The sequence below is a fragment of the Ricinus communis genome, chromosome 7, assembly GCF_019578655.1.
Source record: "Ricinus communis isolate WT05 ecotype wild-type chromosome 7, ASM1957865v1, whole genome shotgun sequence".
NCBI lineage: Eukaryota > Viridiplantae > Streptophyta > Magnoliopsida > Malpighiales > Euphorbiaceae > Ricinus > Ricinus communis.
Genome location: NC_063262.1, coordinates 25,671,682 through 25,695,484, shown reverse-complemented (window position 1 = coordinate 25,695,484; position 23,803 = coordinate 25,671,682). Strand labels below are relative to the sequence as shown.

General features: G+C 32.2%; 5 protein-coding genes across 11 annotated transcripts; 3 read left to right on the top strand and 2 right to left on the bottom strand.

Annotated features, from left to right (window-relative positions):
- Window positions 1-320: 320 nt before the first annotated feature.
- Window positions 321-6,565, bottom strand: LOC8259710 (protein FAR1-RELATED SEQUENCE 7). 3 transcript variants are annotated; one of them, XM_048377236.1, is made up of 5 exons: window positions 6,302-6,555; window positions 5,092-5,555; window positions 3,543-3,721; window positions 883-1,194; window positions 321-696 (listed from the first exon to the last, which is right to left on the bottom strand). In XM_048377236.1, coding segments are annotated over exons 1-4 (654 nt in total). In that variant the 5' UTR covers window positions 6,303-6,555; the 3' UTR covers window positions 321-696; window positions 883-1,184. The 3 variants fall into 3 exon arrangements, with proteins under 3 accessions (XP_048233193.1, XP_025014568.1, XP_048233192.1); XM_025158800.2 differs by lacking the exons at window positions 321-696; window positions 883-1,194 and adding an exon at window positions 1,485-1,996 and having other exon boundaries at window positions 6,302-6,565; XM_048377235.1 differs by lacking the exons at window positions 321-696; window positions 883-1,194; window positions 6,302-6,555 and adding exons at window positions 1,485-1,996; window positions 5,922-6,227.
- LOC125370709 (NEDD8 ultimate buster 1-like) lies at window positions 782-1,159 on the top strand. Its single transcript, XM_048377237.1, has one exon. The coding sequence runs from the start codon at window positions 803-805 to the stop codon at window positions 1,157-1,159; it is 357 nt and encodes a 118-aa protein (XP_048233194.1). The 5' UTR covers window positions 782-802.
- A 3,618-nt stretch (window positions 6,566-10,183) lies between the features above and the next one.
- LOC8259709 (protein FAR1-RELATED SEQUENCE 5) lies at window positions 10,184-12,772 on the top strand. 4 transcript variants are annotated; one of them, XM_015724214.3, is made up of 3 exons: window positions 10,184-10,335; window positions 10,934-11,361; window positions 12,430-12,772. In XM_015724214.3, coding segments are annotated over exons 1-3 (633 nt in total). In that variant the 5' UTR covers window positions 10,184-10,334; the 3' UTR covers window positions 12,634-12,772. The 4 variants fall into 4 exon arrangements, with proteins under 4 accessions (XP_015579700.1, XP_015579701.1, XP_015579702.1 ...); XM_015724215.3 differs by lacking the exon at window positions 10,184-10,335 and adding an exon at window positions 10,351-10,482; XM_015724216.3 differs by lacking the exon at window positions 10,184-10,335 and adding an exon at window positions 10,404-10,523.
- A 2,212-nt stretch (window positions 12,773-14,984) lies between these two features.
- LOC8259708 (protein FAR1-RELATED SEQUENCE 5) lies at window positions 14,985-17,513 on the top strand. Of its 2 annotated transcripts, none has more exons than XM_002527223.4 (3): window positions 14,985-15,142; window positions 15,882-16,534; window positions 17,186-17,513. In XM_002527223.4, the coding sequence occupies exons 2-3, from the start codon at window positions 15,980-15,982 to the stop codon at window positions 17,396-17,398; spliced, it is 768 nt and encodes a 255-aa protein (XP_002527269.1). In that variant the 5' UTR covers window positions 14,985-15,142; window positions 15,882-15,979; the 3' UTR covers window positions 17,399-17,513. The 2 variants fall into 2 exon arrangements, with proteins under 2 accessions (XP_002527269.1, XP_015579708.1); XM_015724222.3 differs by lacking the exon at window positions 14,985-15,142 and adding an exon at window positions 15,168-15,762.
- Window positions 17,514-17,923: 410 nt separating this feature from the next.
- LOC8259707 (uncharacterized CRM domain-containing protein At3g25440, chloroplastic) lies at window positions 17,924-20,975 on the bottom strand. Its single transcript, XM_002527222.4, has 4 exons — window positions 20,818-20,975; window positions 19,673-19,991; window positions 18,985-19,392; window positions 17,924-18,629 (listed from the first exon to the last, which is right to left on the bottom strand). The coding sequence occupies exons 1-4, from the start codon at window positions 20,949-20,951 to the stop codon at window positions 18,084-18,086; spliced, it is 1,407 nt and encodes a 468-aa protein (XP_002527268.4). The 5' UTR covers window positions 20,952-20,975; the 3' UTR covers window positions 17,924-18,083.
- Window positions 20,976-23,803: the final 2,828 nt, after the last annotated feature.

Sequence of the window (23,803 nt, the reverse complement as noted above, 5' to 3'; positions counted from 1 at the left end):
TATTTTAGGTGTTATCCTTGTAATTTTAGGATTAGTCCGTGTCTATATAAATATAAGGTTAAGGAGAGTATTAAACAAAACATATTTATAAGGTTCAGGAGAGCATTGAATAAAACACACACATAACAAAGAGTGCATTACTGCGAGAAACTTGGTTCAAAATTTCAGCAGCTGCAATTCGATTCCTTTGGTTCCTGTGGAATTGACAAGAATTTTAAAGTTCCTCTCTTGAGTTGACTGCGCACAATATAACTTGTGCATAAATTTGTGCGATTAGTGTTCAGGCTTATTTTTGTGAGCTGCGAGTGGTAAATTCCAGCTTTAAGAAAATTTAATCTTTCTCATATTATTATACAACCCATTACATTGTCGTCAATGGCGAAAGTAAAGGTAGCAGCGATATGGGTTGGTGTAGTGGAGGTAGAATTGGAGAATGACAGTTAGTATATGTTGAGAGAGGAGTTTCAAAGCCATCAAATACAGGTACTGATTCGATCAAGTTAATATGTAGCGGCGAAGTCCTGAAAGATGGCGATGGCAGTGAGAAACTTAGCCAATTGGGTATTCGAAACAACTCCAAGATTCTTGCTACTCGTGCTTCTATTGAGGAGGGCAAGTCTTTGAAGCAGGAATTGATGGATGATGAAGAACGTAGTCACAGACTCGCCCGAGTTAAGGTAGCTCCCACTACACTGTCTAGGAGACATGGAGAAGAATCATTATCGATTGAGGACTTCAATATAGAACTTGAAGATCAAATGGGTGCAGATTGCACTTTTCTGAAACTGATAGACAGGCAATAATGATGGGTCTATTGCTACATGCAAATGGAAAGGAACTGATCAGGAGGCAAATGTTTAAAGATGCACTAGAAGTGCTCACCATGGGAGAGGAGGCTTTCTCTCTTTGCAATCCTAAGTCTATTGAACTTGTTGACAATGTCTCTATTTTGCAGATAGACATCGTGTGGTGTTATTTCATGCTTCGTGATATTGCATGGCTATCTGCGGCAGGAGTGCGCCTTAATAAGGCTAGAGAAGGACTTGAATGCGCTCATGGCAAGGACTCTACCCATTTCAGACTCCTTCAAGAAGGCCGCTCTTCAGAGCTTGCATTATATCTGAGAAGAGTTGTTGGAAGGAGTGATTGCATACCATGATGGTGAGTTTGATAAATGTGGGCAGTTATTGAACTCTGCAAATGCAAGATTCATAAAGTTACAAGTTTCAGATGAAGCCTTGTCAAAGAAAAGGATGCAAAAAGGGCATTAAGAATGAGAGTGCCATTAATTTTCTTATTGAAGAGAAGGAAAAGAGAGCAAAGAAACTGGCGGATGACCTTCGTCACAGAGCTGAGATTAGAGAGCAGAAATAGTACAGAGTAACACCCTTGAAGAAAGCTGTTAATCTCCAGAGATTGAAAGAGTTGGTCTCTATAGGGTTTGAGAAGGAGATTGCGGCTGAACCGCTATGGAGAAATGAAAATGATGATGATAAGGCGTTGGATGACTTGACAAATTCAGAAACTATTACAGCCATTCACTCTGATGTAGAATCAAGGAAAATAACAAGATTTGAATCGAGAAATCCAGAGCTTGTATCCATGGGCATTGAAAGATCAAGAGTGATTGACGCTGTTCGTGCTTTTTGAGCTGGTGGCTCTGTAGAGCAAGCAATGCAGCAGTTGCTCTTACAATCAAGAACTGACCGCACAGGTGCTCCTAACAGCAGTAGTCATGATACCCCAGTGATGCTGTTGGGGGTAAGAACCAAGAAAATCTCAGCAACAATAACGATGATATTGAAGGTCCATCCGGCATCTCAACTGAAGAGAGGGACGTCGAGATGGAGGATGAAATTGCAGAGCAAATAGCGAAAGCAGATGCCTTGTCTGACTATGACATAGATGTAACAAAAGAAGGTGAAGCCATAACCGAATATCTAGCTTTGCTGGATTCTGTGCGCAGCAGCAAGAGAGCTTCTTCATCACAGTGAGACTAAATAAAAATTCATCAGTCTCGGTATGAGATAAATATCAATGGCGTACTGTGTGTGTTGTGTGAGTTACATGCTCATTGTGTTTGTGAGTTGTGTAGGGAGTTGCACAATATGATACGTTTTAATTTTTTTATTAATCTGAAAATTTACAAGTTGAGCCTTTTCACATTTTCTAAGATTGGATAAGCCAGAACTTTTGTTAAAACAAAATGAATAAGGGAAACAACCTGTATTTTGCATTTGGAGCAAACTATATCTTAGCCATTAGGCTATTGCAATTATGCCCCCAAGCTAAAGCTCACCAATATGAGAGGAAAACCCATTAAAGTGCATCAGCACCAACATTATCAGCCATTTTACGTAAAACCAGTTTGTACTTTAAATAAATTTCCATGACATTTCTCAACAGACGGTATGCCTAGTTTTGCAGTTTACAATTTATAATAGCTCCTATGATAGATAGTCTGACTCACGTATACTTGTTATCCACATGGAATAAATCCCATATACTACTAAACTTGGGACTGATTTTCCTTACCTATATAATGGGACTAATATATCCTGTGAAATCCAATATCCACTCAAGAATTAAGGATGAATTGCATTGCTAAACTAAGAGAAACCATCTGACTGTAAGGGTTTACAGAAAAAGAAGAGTTGGTATTTATTTTAGACAAACTGATGAAGCACTTTTCAATATTAATATATTAAAAGAAGCTGTCCCAGTGGTTATACTCCTGATATAAAGCGTATGAATTGCAGTTGCTTCGTAGGCAACAACAGGAACTTTTCCCTGAAAGGAATTTACTTTGATTTCCTAGATAATTCTGAGCATAACGAGTATAGTTTTGAAGAAGCATGATGAATAAGATTGATATTATGGAACAAGAAGAAAATTCTTCCATTATGCTGCATTCCCTATATGACCTTCATCTTACTCCTACACAATCTACTCAACATACTCTCCCAATTGTGGTTTTACTTTTGATAGGATATTTGTGACATTAGTGAAAGAATCTTAAGCAATTAATCATAGTAGCTTCACATACTTTCTGGATCCGATACAAGCAATGAGGTGAGTATAGCTTGGAGTACAAGGTATCTGAAAGTTGATTCTAACTCCCAGCATTAGAAAATCCCACTCATAATTGGAAAAATAGTAGAAGTAAAAGGTTCATGATCCAAAAATAGAACTAGTTACAACTTGTACTGCTTTCTTATAGAGGAGGAGCTATTAGGGGATGCAATTGGAATGACACTGAAAATTCTTCCACTCTTTTTCGAACAAAATTAGCTTTTAATTCAGTTTTAATCTGCCTTGTCTTTGGTGATAAAGGACAGACGAATTAAAGAAATATTAAAAGATCAGAAAGAAAAGTAAAACCTACCAGTTTTACTTATAGATTAGGAAATCAACTAATTTCAAGAAAATTTTATGCTAAGTACAGGATAAAATTCTGCCAACCTACAAGTTCAGACTAGATTCCTAAACAAACAAGGATATTGTAGAGACCAGCCAATATATGTAATGAAGCTACTGCCTACCTCTTTGATTCGATTTCTCTAACACTTTGAACTACATCTTCAATGTTTCTTGATAGGTGATTTGAATGCTCCTCCATATCTCTCAAAACCGTGTAAAGTTGTTCTTGATAAGCTGCAGATCGTTTTCGCTCTCGCTGTAGCTCTGCAGTCAATTCCCGAATCTTTACATCTTTCTCATCCTACAAAATATAGAAGAATTATACACATGGTAAACATTATAATATTTAGAAAATCAAAATTAACTTTTTCTCCACTTCAAGAACCAAGAATAAATATGCCATAATGAATCCAAACAAATGCCATATTGGTTCCAATAATAAGCACAAGAAGATAAAAATAAATTAATTGGAGTCCACGAGCATTTCTAACATTATGTAAGAAACTAATTGATATGTCCAGAACAAGTAGTTTCTCTAAATTGACAACTCCTAGGCTACCGGGGCACCTTGTCCATAGAATTGTACTTCTTATTTGCTGGTGGATATAGTCTTATGGTTGCAATTCCATCTGTTAAATCTGTACTTGCTCAAAAGACCATGAAATGAGTGCACAATATTTCATATTCTAACCACTTCAAATTCTAACCATGTGCAAGAAGAGAATTAGTACAATCAACCAGAATAAAACTTAACCTTAATGTCCCAATCTTATGTGAATAAAAGATAGGCATGACTAGCATCTAAAAAATGTTTCAACAAATCCAAGGGAAAAAAAGGACATTAACAGGGTACTTAACTTCATTTGATGGTTAACAGAATACACTAACAAGAAGAAAAATGACAGGCAGGCAACAGGGAAGAAGAATCATCTGAACAACCTAATTACATGATAATGTTCATCTAAAATTTGACTACAAACCTCAAATTCTCACATTCAGATATGAAGTATGTTATGAAACTCACAACATTTAAAAAAAAACTTTAACGTCATAAAATTTCAATCTAGTAAATTTCTAAATGAATCATCATATATTTAGACACCAGACGAATCAATGATTTATCAGAATTTTTCTTATCTCATTGACCTAGTGCAATGAAATAAGTTTCTAATAGCTGTGGATGGATCATCAGAGTCCATATAACTTTTTGGAAGTAAATCTAAGGGTAAGCAATGTGTTCTAACTAGCATGATGTTTTGCCAGAGGTAATGACCAAAAAAAGACTAGGCACAGAGACAAAGAAAACTTTCTGACATACAGATGGAAAACAGACCGTTTACCCAGTTGAGAATAAAGCATTCAAGTAAATTAACACATCCAGGAGGAAAAACAAGAAACCAAAATTATATAGCAGGTTTTATTATGATAATGTAGAGAAGATACGCGCATTTGAAAATCTTAACCAACAATATTAAACCTCCTAATTCATTTGCATTATGCATACAGATGTTTCAAGTTAGTGAAGAATGACTAAATGAAAACTTGATAAACAAAAATAGCATGATCATTAGAAGGTATAGCTAATTTAAACTTTATATAAAATAAGCAGATAGCACTTGTAAAAGGAATTATTTTTCCTTTTTAGTTATTTTATATTCCAAAGGCACTCACTGGAGTTTGAGATAAAAGCACACTTCTACGACCATTAGAAGGTATAGCTACCAGTGGATGATTATGCTCCTTTACAAATCTTGTTACAACCCATTTTCCTGTTTTCTCTTTCTTTACCACAATCATGGCCTTACAGCCTTCTCGTGTTATTGCTCGAGGCTTCCTATTTTCACTTCTTCTAGGCCTTAGCTTACGGAAGCCTTCTTTATTGCACACAAGCCGACGCCACACAACCTTCCCATCACGCATTGATCGCCGAAATGCATCAACACGCATAATGAATCCCAAGCGTGTAGCATATGCGTCATAGAACACCTTTGCAGCCTCTTCAGATTCAAACTCCATACCTACATATGGTTCCATATCAGAACTTTCTTCAGCTGTAGTTACTTCTTTACCATTAGAACTGTCTACAGTCTGATCCATGTCCTCGCCATCCTCGCTCATAGAAGGCTGTTCATCCACTACCAGAAAACATAGTACACACTTTAATAAGTTCAAACATAACGCTATACACTATATAGACTATTATAGGATTTAGGATCCACTTAATCCTATCATCTACTCTTTTCTTTTAGCATGTTACAATAACCAACCATTCGATACTCTAAATTATACAAACTATCCTTCTAGTTCAAGTAATTACAGAGATCGCCTTGAAATGGACCTCAGGAGATTAATCAGCTATTCTGCTTAAAATATCCATATTATTATGTGTTTCGCTGTTTTAACAGCAACAGGTAGTTTGCTGCTGCTACAATACAAACTAGAAGGTTTTGCGATAAACTATCTCCCAAAAATTTAATACTAAGAATGTTTCAAGTACTTACTAAATTGACCTGTAGCAACTACGAGCTTTCCAAACACAAGAATTGACTAAATATGCATTGAATGAATCGAAATGAAATGAATTCTTGTCCTTTAGACTATTCCAAACACGGTGTTACCGTTCCAGGAACTAAACATACGAGTGTAGCCCCTGGATCACTTCAATTCCCCAGTGTGCAAATTCGAAATTTAAAGCTACTAATGACTATAATTTACATTGATTCTGAATTAAAAAATAGGCATAAACAATAAGTGAAAGTTCAAGAACCATACAACACAAGCATACCAAAAATCAATATACGATAACAGCAAAATATAAAAATGATCCAAAGAAAGAAAGAAAAAAGTATGAAATTGCAAGAAAAAGTTAAAAGATACTCACTTTGAACAAATTGAAGTCCAAAACAGCTGCTTCTTTTTTAATTATTATTATTGTTATGATAATTTATGGGTTGGAGACTTCTTTTTAACTTTAGTTTTGATTTTAATTTTTTATTCTTCTTTTTTCGGTTTTGCGAGATTGAGAGAGTAGATTGGAGAGAGAAAGAGAGCAAATGGTTCGGTGAGAGAAAGATAGTGGACGGATCCTCTACTCGCCAAGAACAAAATAATCTCTATTTTAGACCATTCGTAATAATGCCACCTGTTCATTTAAAAACCTGTTCTTGCGCTACATATATAAAAAAATAATTATTATGCATGATAAATTTATATAAATCTGAAAAGAATAATTTTTCCACATATAAATAAATTTTTTATTTTTTTCTCAACATTATGATACATCATCACATCAATTATGTGAGTCAAACAATTGCAACTTACTTTTATAATTTTCTTCGAATGATTAAAGTATCCTTTGTTATTTGCTTTATTTTCTTGACAATTTTATTATTTTAAAGGTAAAACATGATGGTTTGTTTTGCAAATTTACAATTTTATTATCAGAATAAATTAAAAATATTGATGTTGGTATAAAGGATTTTTTAACTATTAACTGAGGTTATAAAGAGAATTAGTTGTTTATCGGTGCAACGCTGTTATTATAATTTTGATATAAAATTAAATTTATATATATAATTTAATAAAATTAGTAATATTTAATATTAATTTATAATATATTTTTAAAAATAAAATAAAATAAATTATTTTTTAATATCTTTCTTAATTTTTCTAAAATTTTAGAATATTAATATAATAATATAAAAATTATTTTTAAAATATTTATTAATTAATTTTTATATTATATAAAAATTAATATTATTATTTTTAGAATTAAAATGTTTTCTAGTATAATTAAAAATTTACTTTAATCTTAAATATAATATTAAAAATATAATTTAAGACGATATTTTTAAAATTAAAATTATTATCCAATTCAAAAATTAATTTATTAATTAATATAATATTAAATATATTTAATATCTATTTTTCTGATTAAAAATTATTTTTTAATTAATATAATATTAAAATATAATTAATATACTATTTTTAATATAATTATTTATTAATTAAATATAATATTAAAATATAATTAATATATTATTTCTAAGAATTAGATTCAATATTAAAAATATAATTTATTAATTAAAAAATTAAAAAATATAATATATAAAATTATACATAAACCTTGTCAAAAATAACTACTATAATCAAAATAAAATTTTATATGTCAAGAATTTAAGCACGCAATAAAATTTTAAGTCTTAATATATATATATATATATATATATATATATATATATATAATGCATTAATACACAACCTCTTTTTATATATTATAAAAACCATTTTTACACATAATTTTATCAATTGTAATAGAACTCAATTTGATATTTAATATTTATATTTATAAAAATAAAATATTTTTTGTTCATATATTTTATTATCATATAAATTAAAACTCATACATTAATTAGTTTTTTTTAGTGATTACATTTAAATTATTACATCTCCAAAATTGATAATTTAAAATAATGGGCAAGTAGATATTTATATTTTTAAATTTATATTGAGTAGTCAGTTTAATATTTTAAATTTTAATTTAATCTAATAAATATCTGAATTTTATTTTTTTAATATATAAACACATTTAACCTTCAATTTAATCTAACATATATTTAAATTTATTTTTTTGATAATATTTAAATATTTTAATATAATATATATAAATATATTAAATGAAATAAAATATAAAATGTCTACAATTTTACTTTAAGAATTAAAATATTAAATTAATTATCATAAATATGGATTCGGCTAGAAATAATTGATAATTTTTGTCTGTAAGGGAGTCTCCAGGGTTGCAAGACAATCGATGGTAATAATGGAAATGTTGGCGAGGGGACCGATGCAACCATTTTGACGCTAAAGTCAGTAGAAAATAGAAGAAAATAGAAAAAAAGATAAGGGTTTAAGTATTTTTAGGATTTTGAGTTTTACTCCATCGGCTTATTACTTAGATATGGAGGAATAAGTGGTGTATCCATGCATCTCTCTCCTGATTGATTGATGATGTCCTGCTTCTTTATTGGCTCTCTATCTGTTTTCAGGCGTCTCCCATTGTCACGTGCCCGCCTCGCAACCAGGCCAGGAAGGCTACCGATGCGCCGAAAACTGCCCAACGAATGCCCGTATGGACGGACACGGCCGTGTTGGCTTTAACACTGCCCGTGTTGACCAACACGCCCGTGTTGGTTGAATACAAATGCGAAAGGCCTAGAAGCTTCGGGAAACACGGCCACAGTAGGTAACACGGCCACAGTAGGTAACACGGCCAATTACCCCAAACCGTGTTCCCAACACGGCCTTGAGCACGGCCATGTTCCCAAACCGTGTTCCCGAAATGGCCAGGAACACGGCCATGTTGGCGGACAGGGGGAAAAGACTATAAATACCCCTTCCTTGTATCATTTGGAAAGAAGAGGAAGAGAAAGAGAGAGGAAAAGGAGAGAAAGGGGGCTGGAGAGTGAGAGTCCATAAAAGGGAACAAGGGCAGAAATAAAAGAAGAGTGTGGGCACAAGGGGTGCCAAAATGTAGCTATATAGAGGGAAAGAGTGTTGCTCTACATAGAGCAAAGAGAGATGTTCTATGTAGAGATAATTGTAGGAGTAGTTATGTAAATTAATACATGTTATGATATGAAGGAAGAGAGCTTGTAGAGAGAGAAAGTGTGCTCATTGTAAGTAGCTTTAGTGTGAATTAATCAATACAAGTATACACTTCCACAACTCTTGTGTCTCTTTGTGCCACTTTCGTGAATTCTATCTTGACTTTGGAAAATCAGCAAGACGCAAGAAAGTTTTGGAGATAAAACAAAACTCACGTGACACCATTGGCTGTGAAGTCTAGAGGGCTTTGTGCCAGCCATGCGCGTCTTCGCCCTTTCGACTTGCTGGCTAAGTCGGATTGGAAGGACAGCCCAATGAGTCTCCGGATATTGGCAACAACTCTTTCTTTGATTGAGCCTGCTGCTACCATGTGTTCCTTTTCGGGGCCTTTAGACTTTAGCTTGTTTATCTAGTTACTTTTGGGAGCGATCAGTTCCATCTTTTGGAAAATCGAGACATATTTCTACAGTGATATGTTATCAATAATACTTGTAAAAATCCAATACTAAAAATTTCATATTTGAGAATTACAATTTTATATAGAAAATGTAGCACGAAAAGAAAGTTATATTTTACTGCTACTCTAAAAGAATTGTTTAAGTTTCAAACACACTATTATTTAAGCTCCAAAAACAAATCACTACTATTCCTATCTAGGGGACTATTTCTACTTAAACAGTTGCATTGTATAAAAGAAATTGTTATAGCCAATGGGATATTTGTATTTCAAATTTTAGTTATTTAATCAATTTAATTCTTTAATTTTTAGTTTCATCTATAAAATAGACATATATTTTTATTTAAATATTATTAAATAATAAAATTTTATATAAAAATATTTAGATATTATTAAAAATAAAATCTAAATTTAAATTAAAAATTATAAGTATTTGGATAGTAAAATAAAGTAAAATTTAAGTATTTATTATATTAATTCAAAAATTAAAATATTTAACTGACTAATCGATAATATACATAAATATGTATTTAGTCAATCATTATTAATAAAAATAATAATAAGTGCCATACATTTTGGTTATTTAAAAAAAGTAAATAAATAAAAAGAATAAAAAATCAAGTTTTTTTGAAAAAAAGAAAAAGGGCCAAGAACGCAAAATACCAAAAGTTACGGTGCGAGCGATGACAGAGAAAACAAAACCAGCAAACTGATATCACTCTCTCAATCCGTGATAATTAAATCCAACGGCGGTGAATCATCCAATTACATAATTTTAGACTAGTCGCGCATCGACGCTAAGATCTCCTCTTCCAAAATTTGGATGTCTCTCACCCTACTTTTTTGATTCAGTAAGTTCGCTTCCACTTTCGCGCTCCGATCTATTTTCTTTTTATTTTTTCTTTAAATTGTTTTTTTAATAGAACAAAGAAAAGAAGAAAAAGAAAAAAAAGAAATTAGCTGTTCTTCAGCTGCTATTTCTTCCTCTATCTAAAGCTGTATGATTTATGTATTTCCATTAATTTATTGGAAATTTAATGTAATTTTTTGTTTTTTTCTTCTCATGCCCTTTATAAACGCATTCTTACATCTAATCAATTTGCTTCGCATTTGTGTGTGTACTCAGTTTATATTCAATTCATCATGTGAACTTGTTCTATTATTAACTTCCAATTGTTTTGCTAGTTCTTTCAAGTTCAAGAATCTCTTATACTGCTTTGATGTTACCTGAATTGCTATTTCGGCTTTTGATGTGTGTGTGAGTGAGTGTGTTTGTAATTGGGGGCCCAATTCATCTGGGATTTTCTTTTTATTTGCTAATTAATTTTTTTTTTCTTCCACCTCTGAAAGAAAAAGGAATGAATTGCATGGAAAATTATACTTACAAAATGAAGAAATTACAAATGATATGCAATATTTAATTGGTCTTATTGAATGATCTCATGACAGTGGATTTGGACAAGGAAGTTGGGGCAGTGGACAGCTCTCTTGGTGTTGGAGAAAGAATTGAGTCTGTGCAAGGAGATGGAATTCTTGAACCTTATGTGGGTATGGAATTTGATTCTGAAGATGATGCGAGGAAATTTTACGTTGACTATGCTAGAAGGGTAGGATTTGTTGTGCGCATAATGCAACGTCGTCGTTCTGGCATTGATGGGAAGACTCTGGCTCGTCGACTTGGATGTAATAAGCAGGGTTTCTCTCCTAATCACAGGAACGCAATGAGACCAGATAAGAAGCCACGATCCAGTGCACGAGAAGGTTGCAAGGCTACAATCTTGGTTAAAATGGAAAAGTCTGGAAAATGGGTTGTTACAAGATTTGAGAAGGATCATAATCATCCTTTAGTTATTACTGCCAATGGATTCAGTACGGTGGTTAGTATCTTCACCCCTACATTTTTGTTTTCTTTGTTCTGGTAAAGTATGTCAACCCTTGTAGAGTATCATGTGCATAATCATTATCCCTTTTGTTCAATTTTAATGGTATGTTCCGCACTGCGAATTTGATCTTTGATTGATTTAATTACTTCCTCATATGCATGCCTTTAGCGCCGTGGAAGGCACGGCCTGCTTTTACTTTATTAAGCAGAATTTTAGATGAATAATGTACAAGATCAGCCAGGTCAAATTTCAGCAGTTTCCTGAACAGTGTGTGCAGAATTGTATAATGATTTAGGAAGCCTGAATAACATGTTGGTACTTATGCATGCTCTAAAAGATACATTAAATATGATTTAGTGCATTTGACAAATTGGGTTGACTCATTGAGTAAAGGTTGGTTGGGAGGGTTATTTCGTCACCTTAAGCTTGCCATGATTTCAGTTCACTATATTAAGATCACACTCACAGAACCTATAAGATCTCCTATTAACTAAAGCTTTAAATTTCTCTCCATTTTGCATGCACTGTTCTTTTTTATTGTATGTTGATTTCTTTGGATAAATGTAGTTCCCTGCTTGTGCAATTCAATGACTATTTCCTCAGTGGCAATAGTATGTTGTTAGTCTGATTCATATTTTCTTGAAACATTGCATCAAACGAATTAAAAATGTTATACATACTTCCAAGGAATTTAATCAGGATTAACATTGTATTACTTCTCTTTGCTGTGATGTCTCTGTTTGGTGTCAATGACTATTTCCTCAGTGGCAATAGTATGTTGTTAGTCTGATTCATATTTTCTTGAAACATTGCATCAAACGAATTAAAAATGTTATACATACTTCCAAGGAATTTAATCAGGATTAACATTGTATTACTTCTCTTTGCTGTGATGTCTCTGTTTGGTGTCCCTACTGTAATGTGGGTGAGTAGTTTATGGTTCTTTATCTGTTTGCTGCCTAGGACAGATAACCAGAGACTATATTGGCAGCTTATTGATTTTAGGGTGATGTTTATAGCTACATGTGTCTGAGCAAACTGGTTTGGTCTTGGTACTTGTAGGGAGACAAAGATAAGAAAATTGAAGAACTAAGTAGGGAGTTGGAGCATCAGGAGCAATTATGTGCAGTTTACAGAGAAAGGCTGCTTACTTTTATGAATGATGTTGCAGAACAAACAGAAGAACTTTCCTCAAAAATTCAAGTTATCGTTGACAATGTGAGGAAAGTTGAATCTGAAGTGAAAAAGTTTTCCCACCGTAGATAGCCCTGGCATTGAACATAAGGATTTAGTTATGGTCATGCACACTGTATGTATTAGAATCAGTTTCTTTTTTATAGCATTCAGTTGCTGTGTAACTGTACTCATTAGATGCAATAGAAATTTCCCAGGATTGGCCCTCTTATCTCAAATTTATATGTTCATTCGACCATGTCTCTTGGCACAAAACAAGAACATGTTAAAGGCGTCCGATAAGCCCTTCAGCAGAACGAGCATAGCCTGAAAAGGGTGGAAAATGATTTTGGTGCAACTGCATGTGGAGGGACATTTAGTGCTTGTCCAGAGGGCAAAAGCTGAAACACCTGCTTATGTACAAGGCTATCTTGTGCAATGTAACCTCCATTGAAGAGCACAAGTTGGACCTCAGTTTTCTTCCAAAATGCTTCGAACAATATTGTCTCATTGAGATGATAGATTCATGTCTGCTAAGCCTCATGTTTCAGGATTCGGAAGTCAGTTGATAAAATGAACACAGAGATTATGCTGTGGCAGCTGCAGCCTGCAGGCTGGCGCAGAAAAATCTGGGGATGATTAACATTATAGAGCACGAGTGTGACAATTAATATGTATGTTCTGTTTAAAATCTTTGCTGTTGAAAGGCCAGCACACTAGCCTATTGTTATGTGGTTAAAGCACAAAAGGAAACTTGATACGACTTGAGTTCTCTGTCAACGATGCATCTCAGTTTTATTACGTCAGGAGTATTTTGCAATTGTTGGGTTTGCTGACTAATTAGTGCTTGCAATTCGCGGAAGATGTCATTCATTCTCACGCTCTTGCTACACATAAGCAAGTTTCATCTGAATATTTCAGATTTAGCATTTAATTTTTGTTCATTTTCATACTATTAATTAAATATTTCAGATTAAATTCGATCCGTTGACACTTCAAATCTAATATATAATTATTCTTTCTTTTTTTTTTTTTTTTTTTCCTTTCGGCTTTTACTGTTGCAAAGCGCAGGCATACCTAATAATTAATAACACCTATGACTTATGGAAGCATGTCAAATTAGCAATAAACTAGCCATCTTCTTAACTTGAAAATAAAAACTGTAAGGGTTGTACCACGATGCTACTAGCAAAAATCCACTTTATTATCGATACAAAATGGAATACTTAGTGTGCCATGATGCTACTACTAAATATCAACTTTTTTATTGATACAAAATACAATAGTTAATTTTCTTTTTACATTCCATATATAAATGATAAATTCAATCTAATGTATTGATATATAATGGTAAAATATTCAGAATCCGATATTTTTTTTGGTTTAATTGCTAAAAAATTATATATTTTATACTTGTTATCAAATTTAGTATATATTGTTCAAATTTTTAATTTTAGTATTAAATTTTAATATTAATTTTAATTTTAACTTTTAGTAAAATTATCTATCAAATTTATTGACGTGACGTGAATCCGATAATAACAATAAGAAAAAAAATTGAGTCAGCACCTTCACTATTAAAACATTATCGTTTAAATACATAAGATTAATGAAACTTTAAAGTTAAGAAAATTTTAAAAAAAATTATGTAGTTAAATGATAATATTTTAGTAATTTTATGAATCAACAACTATAATGTTGAGTCGATTATTTATTGTTATTACCAGAGTTCACGTCAAACTACCGGATTTGATAGATAATTTTATTAAATTTTAAAATTAAAATTAATATTAAAATAAAAATTTAAAAATTATATACTAGATTTGATAATAAGTGTAAAATTTAGAATTTTTTTTATAATTAAGTTTTTTTTTTCAATTTTCTCATAACTTTTTCTTTTATTTTAAAAAGGATTCTTTGATGACTACAGACGTCATGTTTTAAGAACCGTAAATGACTTATAGGAGTTCCTTTCTAAAAGGAAAGAAAGACAAAAGGTTAAGATGAATTTTAAACTTTAAATAAAACAATTAAATTTTAAAATTTTAAAATAATTCAAGTATATTTTCTAAAATTTAAAAAGGAAAATAATTACATTATTGAAGTTAATTCTATCTATTTTATAGTATAATTATACGGGAAGCAATTAGTTTTAGACGCTAAATTTTTTTTAAATTCTTTTTAATTTATATTTTTTACGTGTGAAAAAATATCACATCTAATTTTTTAATAAATAAAAATTATAAAATAATAATTGCTCCTTCACTTCAACTAAGAAAATCTATATCTTCATCATTAGTTTCAAGAACATAGTTATTAAGTTTCTCGTTTAAGAATGTAATTTAGTTTTTATAAAGTTTAGAAATTTAATTGGATTTGGGCTGAAAATTTGAAAAATTTAACTTTTGGAAAAAAGAAAAACAGAAAGAAAGAAAGGTTGAAACTACAAGGAGACGAGCCGTTTTAGGACATTAAAGACAAAAAGAAAAAGAGTGGGTCCAAACAAGGAAAAATAAAGAGGTGATCGCATACATGTCCGCTCTATCATGTCAGCGCTGCCGCTTCAAAACACTCTGCAATCCTAGGGTTTTCACTGCTTCTGGTACGCTCATCATAACACGTTCTGTTCTTCTTTTTGTCTTTCTTTTTGTTTGACCTCTGCTCTCTTCTTATAAGACTATTTGTCAAACAAGTCAGACATCAGTCTTTGAATTGCAACTGCAGATATGTGTTCCTTTAAGCTATAGTGTGATCATATTTATATCTGCCTGCTTACTCACTCTACATATCTTGACTGCTGATATGAAATTTTTTCTTCTTAAATGGTGGACTTCAGAATTTAGGATCAGATTTTACTTCATTTGGGAAGTCTGCAAATGCAAGATTTCAGTCAATCCTCATGTTTGGGGAGTATCTAGGTGCTAATATTCAATTCTTTCGACTTAAGGAAGCAATGAGATGGTATCAGAATTGATATGACTTTGCAAGAATTCAATTGAATTGAACTCTTGCACGCCATTCATTCTACACAATGCCTACCAGTTTTAAAGAAGTAATGTATAGTTGTAAAGGCTATGTCACGGAAATTGGATGAATCTTGGGATCATTTCTAAGTTAGGCTAACTAGGACTTCAATTACTAGGACTCCGAAAAATACCTTATTATTGCCTTTGTGGGTTGTTTTAATCCCAACGATATGCTGGTTTTACATTTCATATGGAGGTTCGTATTGCTGCACATAGTGCATGACGTATGTTGTCTTTGCTTTCTGTTTTATGCTCAAAACCCCACGGTTTATGCAAATAATTTGGCCAAATTTGACTTTCCTTTCCTATGTGCAGTTGTTGGATGGATGGTTGGTACAGCATGTATGAATCTTCTGCGGGAGGACTGAGGCTCTGAAGGCTTTCCAACTTGCTTCAATTAGGGAACAGCTTAGATGGAGAGCTCATCTAATCAAGCATTTGATTCAGATGATAGTGAAAGGTGTTTTAGAGTTGATAATTATGATGGGCATGAATTTGAAGATGATGAGCTCTCAGAAAATATTGATTTATGTCTGGGTGAAGTGGATAAGATTATAGAGCAATCTAATGAAAATTTAGCTTCCATATGTGATGTTATAGAACCATATATTGGCATGGAATTCAAGTCAAGAGATGATGCTCGAGAATATTATATTGCTTATGGCAGGCATACGGGATTTACAGTGCGCATTCATCATAACCGGCGCTCTAGAGTAAATAATATGGTTATTGGTCAGGATTTTGTTTGCTCCAAAGAAGGATTTCGTGAAAAGAAATACATATACAGGAAAGATAGAGTTCTTCCTCCCCCACCTATAACACGAGAAGGCTGTCCTGCAATGTTGAGGCTCGCTTTTAGGGATGGAGTTAAGTGGGTCGTCACCAAATTTATAAAAGAACATAACCACACATTAATGTCTCCTAGTAAAGTACCATGGCGAGGATCTGCAAAAAGTTCGGTCAGTGAGGTAGGTTGTCTTTCTTTCTTGTAGGTGTAGACGTACTTTTTAATATTGCTCATTATTCGTCTATGATATTGTGCAACTGTGCCTGCATATCGGGAACTCTGCCTCATCTCAAAGGTATCTTGAAAGACTACATGTATATCTAAGTTTAATATAGTTCGACTTATTAAATGGCTGTGTCAAGCTATTTGTTGCCAGTGCTAAATTCTTATTTTCAAGAATAAACTTAGATTCTAACCAAGCCAAGTAGAGCCTCCCGCAAGCAATGTGATTCAGTGTCCAGCTCGGATGTATACTGGTTGTAGTTTGCATATCAACTATCAAGTCCATTCCCAGCCGTTCAAAAGACTTTGGGCTAGCTCTATTCTAGGCTCTTTTAGGCACAGTCGTTAGAATACTAAATTATGTGTGGATGTATTACTGGGAAAATTAACCAGCAAATCCCTACATCTAATTATGAATCATGGACAAACCTATCTAAGGCCAGATTTACTAAAATAATGCTTGATGCGAGGGCCTTTCCAAAGATGGTGAACCCAACTGTTTCTGCTTTTTATTCATAACTTTTAGGTGGAGAATGATCATCATGCTTAAGCATCTGACTTTGACTTTAGTCTTGTTTTGAATTCTCCCCTTTAAATTTGAACTTTTCAGGACGAGAAGGACGGGAGAATACGAGAACTTACCATTGAGCTTAACAATGAGAGACAACGATGTAAACGTCGGTGTGCAGCTTACCAAGAACAATTACATATGGTGTTGGCATATATTGAGGAACATACTAATCACTTGTCAAGTAAGGTTCAGGAAATTGTTAACAATGTAAAAGAACTTGAAAATGAGCATCTGGAGGAATCAGATTGCTAACATGTCTAGAGCAGTTTGTAAATTTTTTCTTTCCCACTTTGTCATCTGATTGCAATGTTACTAATTTCTTTTACTGAAATATAACTTGTATCCCGCGGCCAGCATGTTGATTGCCTTCTACGTCTACTGATTGGCTCGTCATAATGCAATGTTCTTGTGGATAATGGGCTACTCAGTATGAGCATTTTCCAAGGTTTGAAGCATATAAATATGAATACTCACTTCTTTACAAATTCAATCAATTTTAGTAAGTCAAAATTCAAAAGGTTCTTGAATTCTCGTCCATATTTGAACAGCCATGCCTATTCATATATAAGTACCCCCAACAATACTTTTATACGTCTCTGTTAAATTATAAAAATGATGTGTTTTTATTCCTTGCTATTCAATTTTTAATCAATACAGAACAAAAGAAAATGAATAAGAAGACAAAATCTGGCTTTTAAACAAAAATGAGGAGAAAAATCTAAAGAGAAAAATAAAAACTTATTTTCTCCTTCCTTACCTTTAAAGAGAGACAAGATATTCTTTTAAAAGACTTTAGAGAAAAAAGAATAAATTAGGAGTCTCTTAGAGTTATAAGAGCTTGTTGGCATAATAGCACCTCAATGCTAATCATATGAATAGCAAAGAAAATAGAAATTGAAAAAATGTCTATTCAACATTTTAACTTTTTTTACATCTCCTATCTCTTCTTTTTCTTTAAAAGAGAAGCAGCACGAAGAAACAAGCGGTCAACCTCGTCGAAGGAGGGTATGTCAGAATCTTTTTCAGATGACTCAACTTTTCTTGAGTCCACAGATAGTTGGCGCAAGTGCTCCTCAAAGTCTTCAGGTTCTTCATTACCTTGAATAGGAAACTTCTTGAACTCTTCCAAATAAAGAGGACGTTTTACTTTATCCTCAGTTTCTGTATCAGAGTCCGTCTCAAAAATGTCTGATAGATCTTCTGAATCGGATAGCATTCCCAAATCCATAGGAGATTCCTCCTCAGAGCATTCTTCTTGCCCATCTGTAATTTTTTTTAACTTTTCTGAATTCTCCAAAGGAGTGCTTGGCACGCCCCCGGATTCTGCACCATCATCAGTATACAAAGTTTCTTCAGCAGAAGCAGAACCACATTCAGCTTTCCCCATGCTCTGTACTTTAAGCAGCTCAAGGTCCTGTTCCAGTCTAGGAATATAGTTCCTGACTGCCCTAAGACCATCCCTGTACTTTGATTTATCCAAAGCCTGCAAAAGATGGAATTGGAGGAAATAAAAAAATCAGCAGGCGGATAAAAGTTCAAGGAGTTAAGGTCCTTTGAAGTGCAAGTGATACTGCATGCTGTCTGTGTGCTCCATATGCAAGTATTTTATGAATGATTTAAGTATTGATCAAATGATGGCAATGCTGAATAAGGGATGCTTCGGCACCAAATTTAAGTAAAATGATTAAACATTGTTTTCCAACTAGATCCTAATTCAGTTCAGATTCGTGATGCTTGCTCAATCTAAAATGCTGAGACCTAGATATCCAAGAATAATCATTTCAAATAATCATCCATGAAGTAATCAGAAAGAGAATAGAGAAAAATAAAAAAATAACCTTCTTTCTAGAAAGAGTTATCCTGGGTGACATTATCTCTGTTGGTGGCTGGGAATAATTCTTCCCTCTGTACATGATTATCGTGTTCTCTTCATGAATGTCTAGCACGATTCCTCCAGTTAAACGTGCTAGCTCAGCAGCAATCTCCTTGACCTCCTCTGGTGAGAATGTCTTCACCACCACCTGTACAGTTTGATGTTTCTTCCAGTGCAGGTGCATGTTAAGAATTACACCTTGGTATATTCCCCGCCTTCCAACTGGCACATAATTCTTGCACTTGAGGCCCATCTTTAAGAAGAAGAAGTGCTCTTCTGGAGTCAATATCTCTGGATCATGAGTTGTTTCTGATGAATCCACAGGTTCAATCTTCTTTAAAGCTTGAACATACCTTTCCTCTTTCTTTTGAGCCTGCAGGAACAAGAAGCTGGTGAATTAATTACTGAAAGTAGATGAAGAAATGCATACCATAATCTGAACATACTTAAAAGTTTAATTTCATAGTTAACCTCATCAACACCAATCAGCCCCAAAAAACAAATTACAATATATGTTGGCAAAAATTAGAATGACAAAAAGCATCCGTATTTTAAAGGTCTCAAGCAATCTTTTATTCCATTTGAGGCAACTCAAACAGAAAGAAAAAGTAAGGTCAATAATCCTAATCCATTACAAACCAAACTGATTGTACCTTCTTCAACTTGTATAAAAGTTTTTCTTCTGCTGTCATTCTTTCATATTCTTTCTTCTTTTTCCATCTGAAGAATTTTAGCCACCTTACAACTGCCCGTTTTCCTTTTAACTTTTTCCTCTTCACTTTAGCACAGCCAGAACCTTCGACCATGGTACTTTGTCCAGAAAGGGGGGGTGGCTCCCCATCTTTGTCAATGTCAGTCAGAGTTGGACCAAAGTGAATCCACCGGTGTCCACCTATGTGAGGCCCTTCGAGAACATAGACTGGCCTAAATGCAGGTGCCTGAGAAAATACCTTGCATATGATATGGAACAAACTAATAAAGTGTCAATTGATCCTCAACAAAATTAATGTCCACATAAATGTTGTCTAAACTGTATATTTTGAGCATATATGAAAGTAAAAGTGGTTCTGTAATCCACACTCAAAGTAATTAACTTCTCTGTCAGTTGTATATTCTTTGGGAATTATATCATTTAAGAACTCATTTCATATTAAATATGATATTATAGCTTTACATTTAGCACAAAGATCACAATAAGCGCTGTAATATATAATCTGCAAACCACCAGTGAAAAGGGTATTTGAGAAACCAGATGAACAACCATTATGAGTACATATCCGCAAAAAAGTAATTCATCTGGAAGTAATATTCCATTGTTCTTAGCAGTAAGAGGAATCAAATCCAACAAGGCTTCATCAGGAAAGAAACACAGGCGGAACTACCAAAAGACCTTTCATAAAGAGCAAGTTTAGTAATGAAGTTCAAGATCACCAACCAAACAACAAAGCCAAAATTACAACAGATTCTTTAAGAATTAGAAACTTGGGCGTTTAAACCTTCAAACCATCTCAAAGAAAGGTGATGAAAACATTATTTTGGAATAAACCATATGCAAGAACTCGAATGATTTTATTTCTTTCAAAGTGACTTCCATATGCATTGAATTTTTTTTCAAGTTAGAAAGAATTGAATTCTAGCCCACTATGAGCTTCCCGGAAGCGAGAATTAATGAAATTAACTTCTTTCATTTTATTTTAGACTGGATTGCTAACTATCAGAATCAGAAAGAGGAACCAAAAGCAACTGAATTTCCAAGGGAAGGAAGCTTAGCATACGAATTAAAGAAGAAGAGAGGTACCTGGTGGTTCTGTAAGTAAGTGAATCGGAAAAGAAAGGAGTAAATAAATATCTGAGCTGGTGAGCTTTGCAGAGCGTAGATGCTAAAACCCTCTGTACCACCATTTTTCTTTTCCTTATTATTATTATTATCATGCAAAAGACTGAAGGCAGCTTGCTTTCAATCTGGAGCCGGTTCTTCTCGGATTATGTGCTGCACGCCACATGGATTTGGGCTTGGGGCTTGGGACTCGGCCGGGGATTGTCCATCAAGAGCACGGTTTAACATAGAGGAAAGTACACAGTGTGACCTTTTTTCTTTACATTTTTTATCTTTGCATCTCACAGTTTAAAATTTTAATTTCTTTTAATCTATTTCTTTTACTCTTTGAACATTTTTTTTACTTTCATACGTTTTTAGATAATTATTTTTAATTTTATATTCTAATTTATATTATATATTTTAAGTATATAATATATTTGATATATATTCATAAAATATTTCGATAATATTTTTTATGTATTCAAAAGAAATTCGATGGAAATTATATATTCATAATATAGCTCAAAGTCTACTACATAGTGTTTAATTATAAAATTTAAAAAATTATTATCTTTCAATACAAAAATGTTCGTTAGATAAAAAATTACATACTTTTTTTTTCTAATGTTCAATATGGTAAAGAAAATAGATATTATCTCTATATTTATAAAGAAAAAAAATATAAAAAAATTTATTTTAAATTGAAACAAAAATTAATTTTAAATCAAAATATTATATACCTAAAATAAACTCATTATATATTTAATATATTTGATAATGACTTTATATACTCTAAATAAACTTTTTATACTATATTATTAACTATGAGATTTAGAAAGTAGTTGTCCTTTGATATGAAAATGCATGTTACATCAAAATTTTATATATATCGTATTTTTTTCCCAATGTCTATTACAGTGAAAAAAGATAGATATTATATCTATATCTATATAGAAAATAAAATAAAAATAATAATTTAAAATTTAAATAAATAAATTCAGTACTAATCAAAAGTAATATATACCTAAAATAAATTCTCTATATGCTTTAAAAATTGTTTTTTTATTTCTTTAACTATATATAGTACAAATTCAATATTTCTTTTGGTTATATTGACTTGAAGGATAGGAATTCAATATTTTCATATGAATTGCATGTTATAGTAGCATATCCTTTTCTTTAAGGAAACTCTATTTCTCAATATTGTTGTTTTATATCATTGTAAAATAAAATCTAATTTATGGAATTCTTTTTTTGAATTATGATTTATGGAAGTTAATTATAATTTGCATAAAATACTTTTTTATGTCGCAATCTATTTCTAACTTGCATAGCTAAGAAATAGATTATTTTTATTTTTATCTTTTTTTATTTCTAGGGAAAAGTTGCAGAGTGAGGGAAAATAAAAGGGAAATTGGAAAGAATTTGACAACTTTACACTTAGACAAATAGACAAGAAAAATCCATAATATATACGACCATGATAAATACTATTTTGAGGTCAAGTTCTTATGGAAACAAGAGAAGATGCCAAAGTCTCTCAGTAAGTGGCATTAATTATCATCTTCTTCAAAGTAACAAGGCTGAGTATCCCTGGCTTGAATGGATTATTAATACTATTTTGATGTTTGATACAAGGGCTCATGGATATTGCACCCAAATGGCTATCCACTAGTTGAGTTAGAGATTTGAAATGAATTTATCAGAGCAACAATAATATTATTATCAAAAAAGAATAATATAACAGTAACGTCTAAAGTAAAAGCTTGATTAATACATAGAAGGTAGACATATTCCTAACTATAGAGAGTAATGACTAATAGATATAAACAAAAAAAAAAAAATTATTTTTTCATAATACACATACGAGCTATTTTATTATTAGAAAAAGTACAAAATTGAATAATGTAGTTTAATTTTTTGATATAAACATTTGTATGATCTTTTTTTTGACACTTTATTATTCTGAAAGTTTAAATCATTAATATTTTACTGACATTATTAATTTAATAGTTGTAGCTTATTTATTTGATGTCAATTACTTATGATTTCATCACCATTTTACTCGTTACTAACTCAATTTTCATCCAAGACTGACCGACCATATATAATTTTCCATAAAGTTTAGAGAGAAAATCGAAGACAGAGAAAATATATATATTTTTTTTAATTTGAATAATCTCTAACGAGTTTTGAATAATCTGACAAAACTAGAGAAAAGTCTATGCTTTGTAATCTGGATACAAGGCTAGTTTTGCAATAAATGGATTTTGTTTAAAATTCAATTGCCAGAACTATTAATGATATTAATAAATTCGGACACAAATTGCTAATGATATAATTCTCAAGGTACTAAAATATAACAAAAGAAAGTACAATATCTCTTATGTCAAAAGATTAAACCACATGTTCAAATTTTATATCTTTTCATTTATTATAATTTTATTAGAATCTAATAGTTTAGCGACGGATCAGTAAATTCATCGCTAGAAAAAAATCAAACAACGGATAATATTTGCTGCTAATTTTTTTCTTGCAAAAAAATAACGATAGACTTTTTTCAGTCGCTAAAAATAGGGATGGAATAGCAAAGAAAAGTCCATCAGCTAATTGTTGAGCAATGATAACCATCAGTAGGTATAACGACAGCTTCAACGACAAAAATGACATTGCTGATTTAGCGACATATTTCATCCATCGCTGATTTCATTGCTAATATAGGCGACGAAATTATAACCACTTGGTAGCTTAAGGACATATAGCTAGTTTAGATTTTTAAGCACAAAAAGAAGATACTGCAATATTTATTCTTCAAGACAAGAGTTAATCTTTTGGTTTTTATTTTTCAAAACAAGAGTAAAACTTTGACCTCTCTTATGATTCTATCCTATTTGGTAGCTTTATGATCTAAATTATTTTAAGTTATATGGATATAATTAATTTATCAGTTTTTTAAATTTGAATG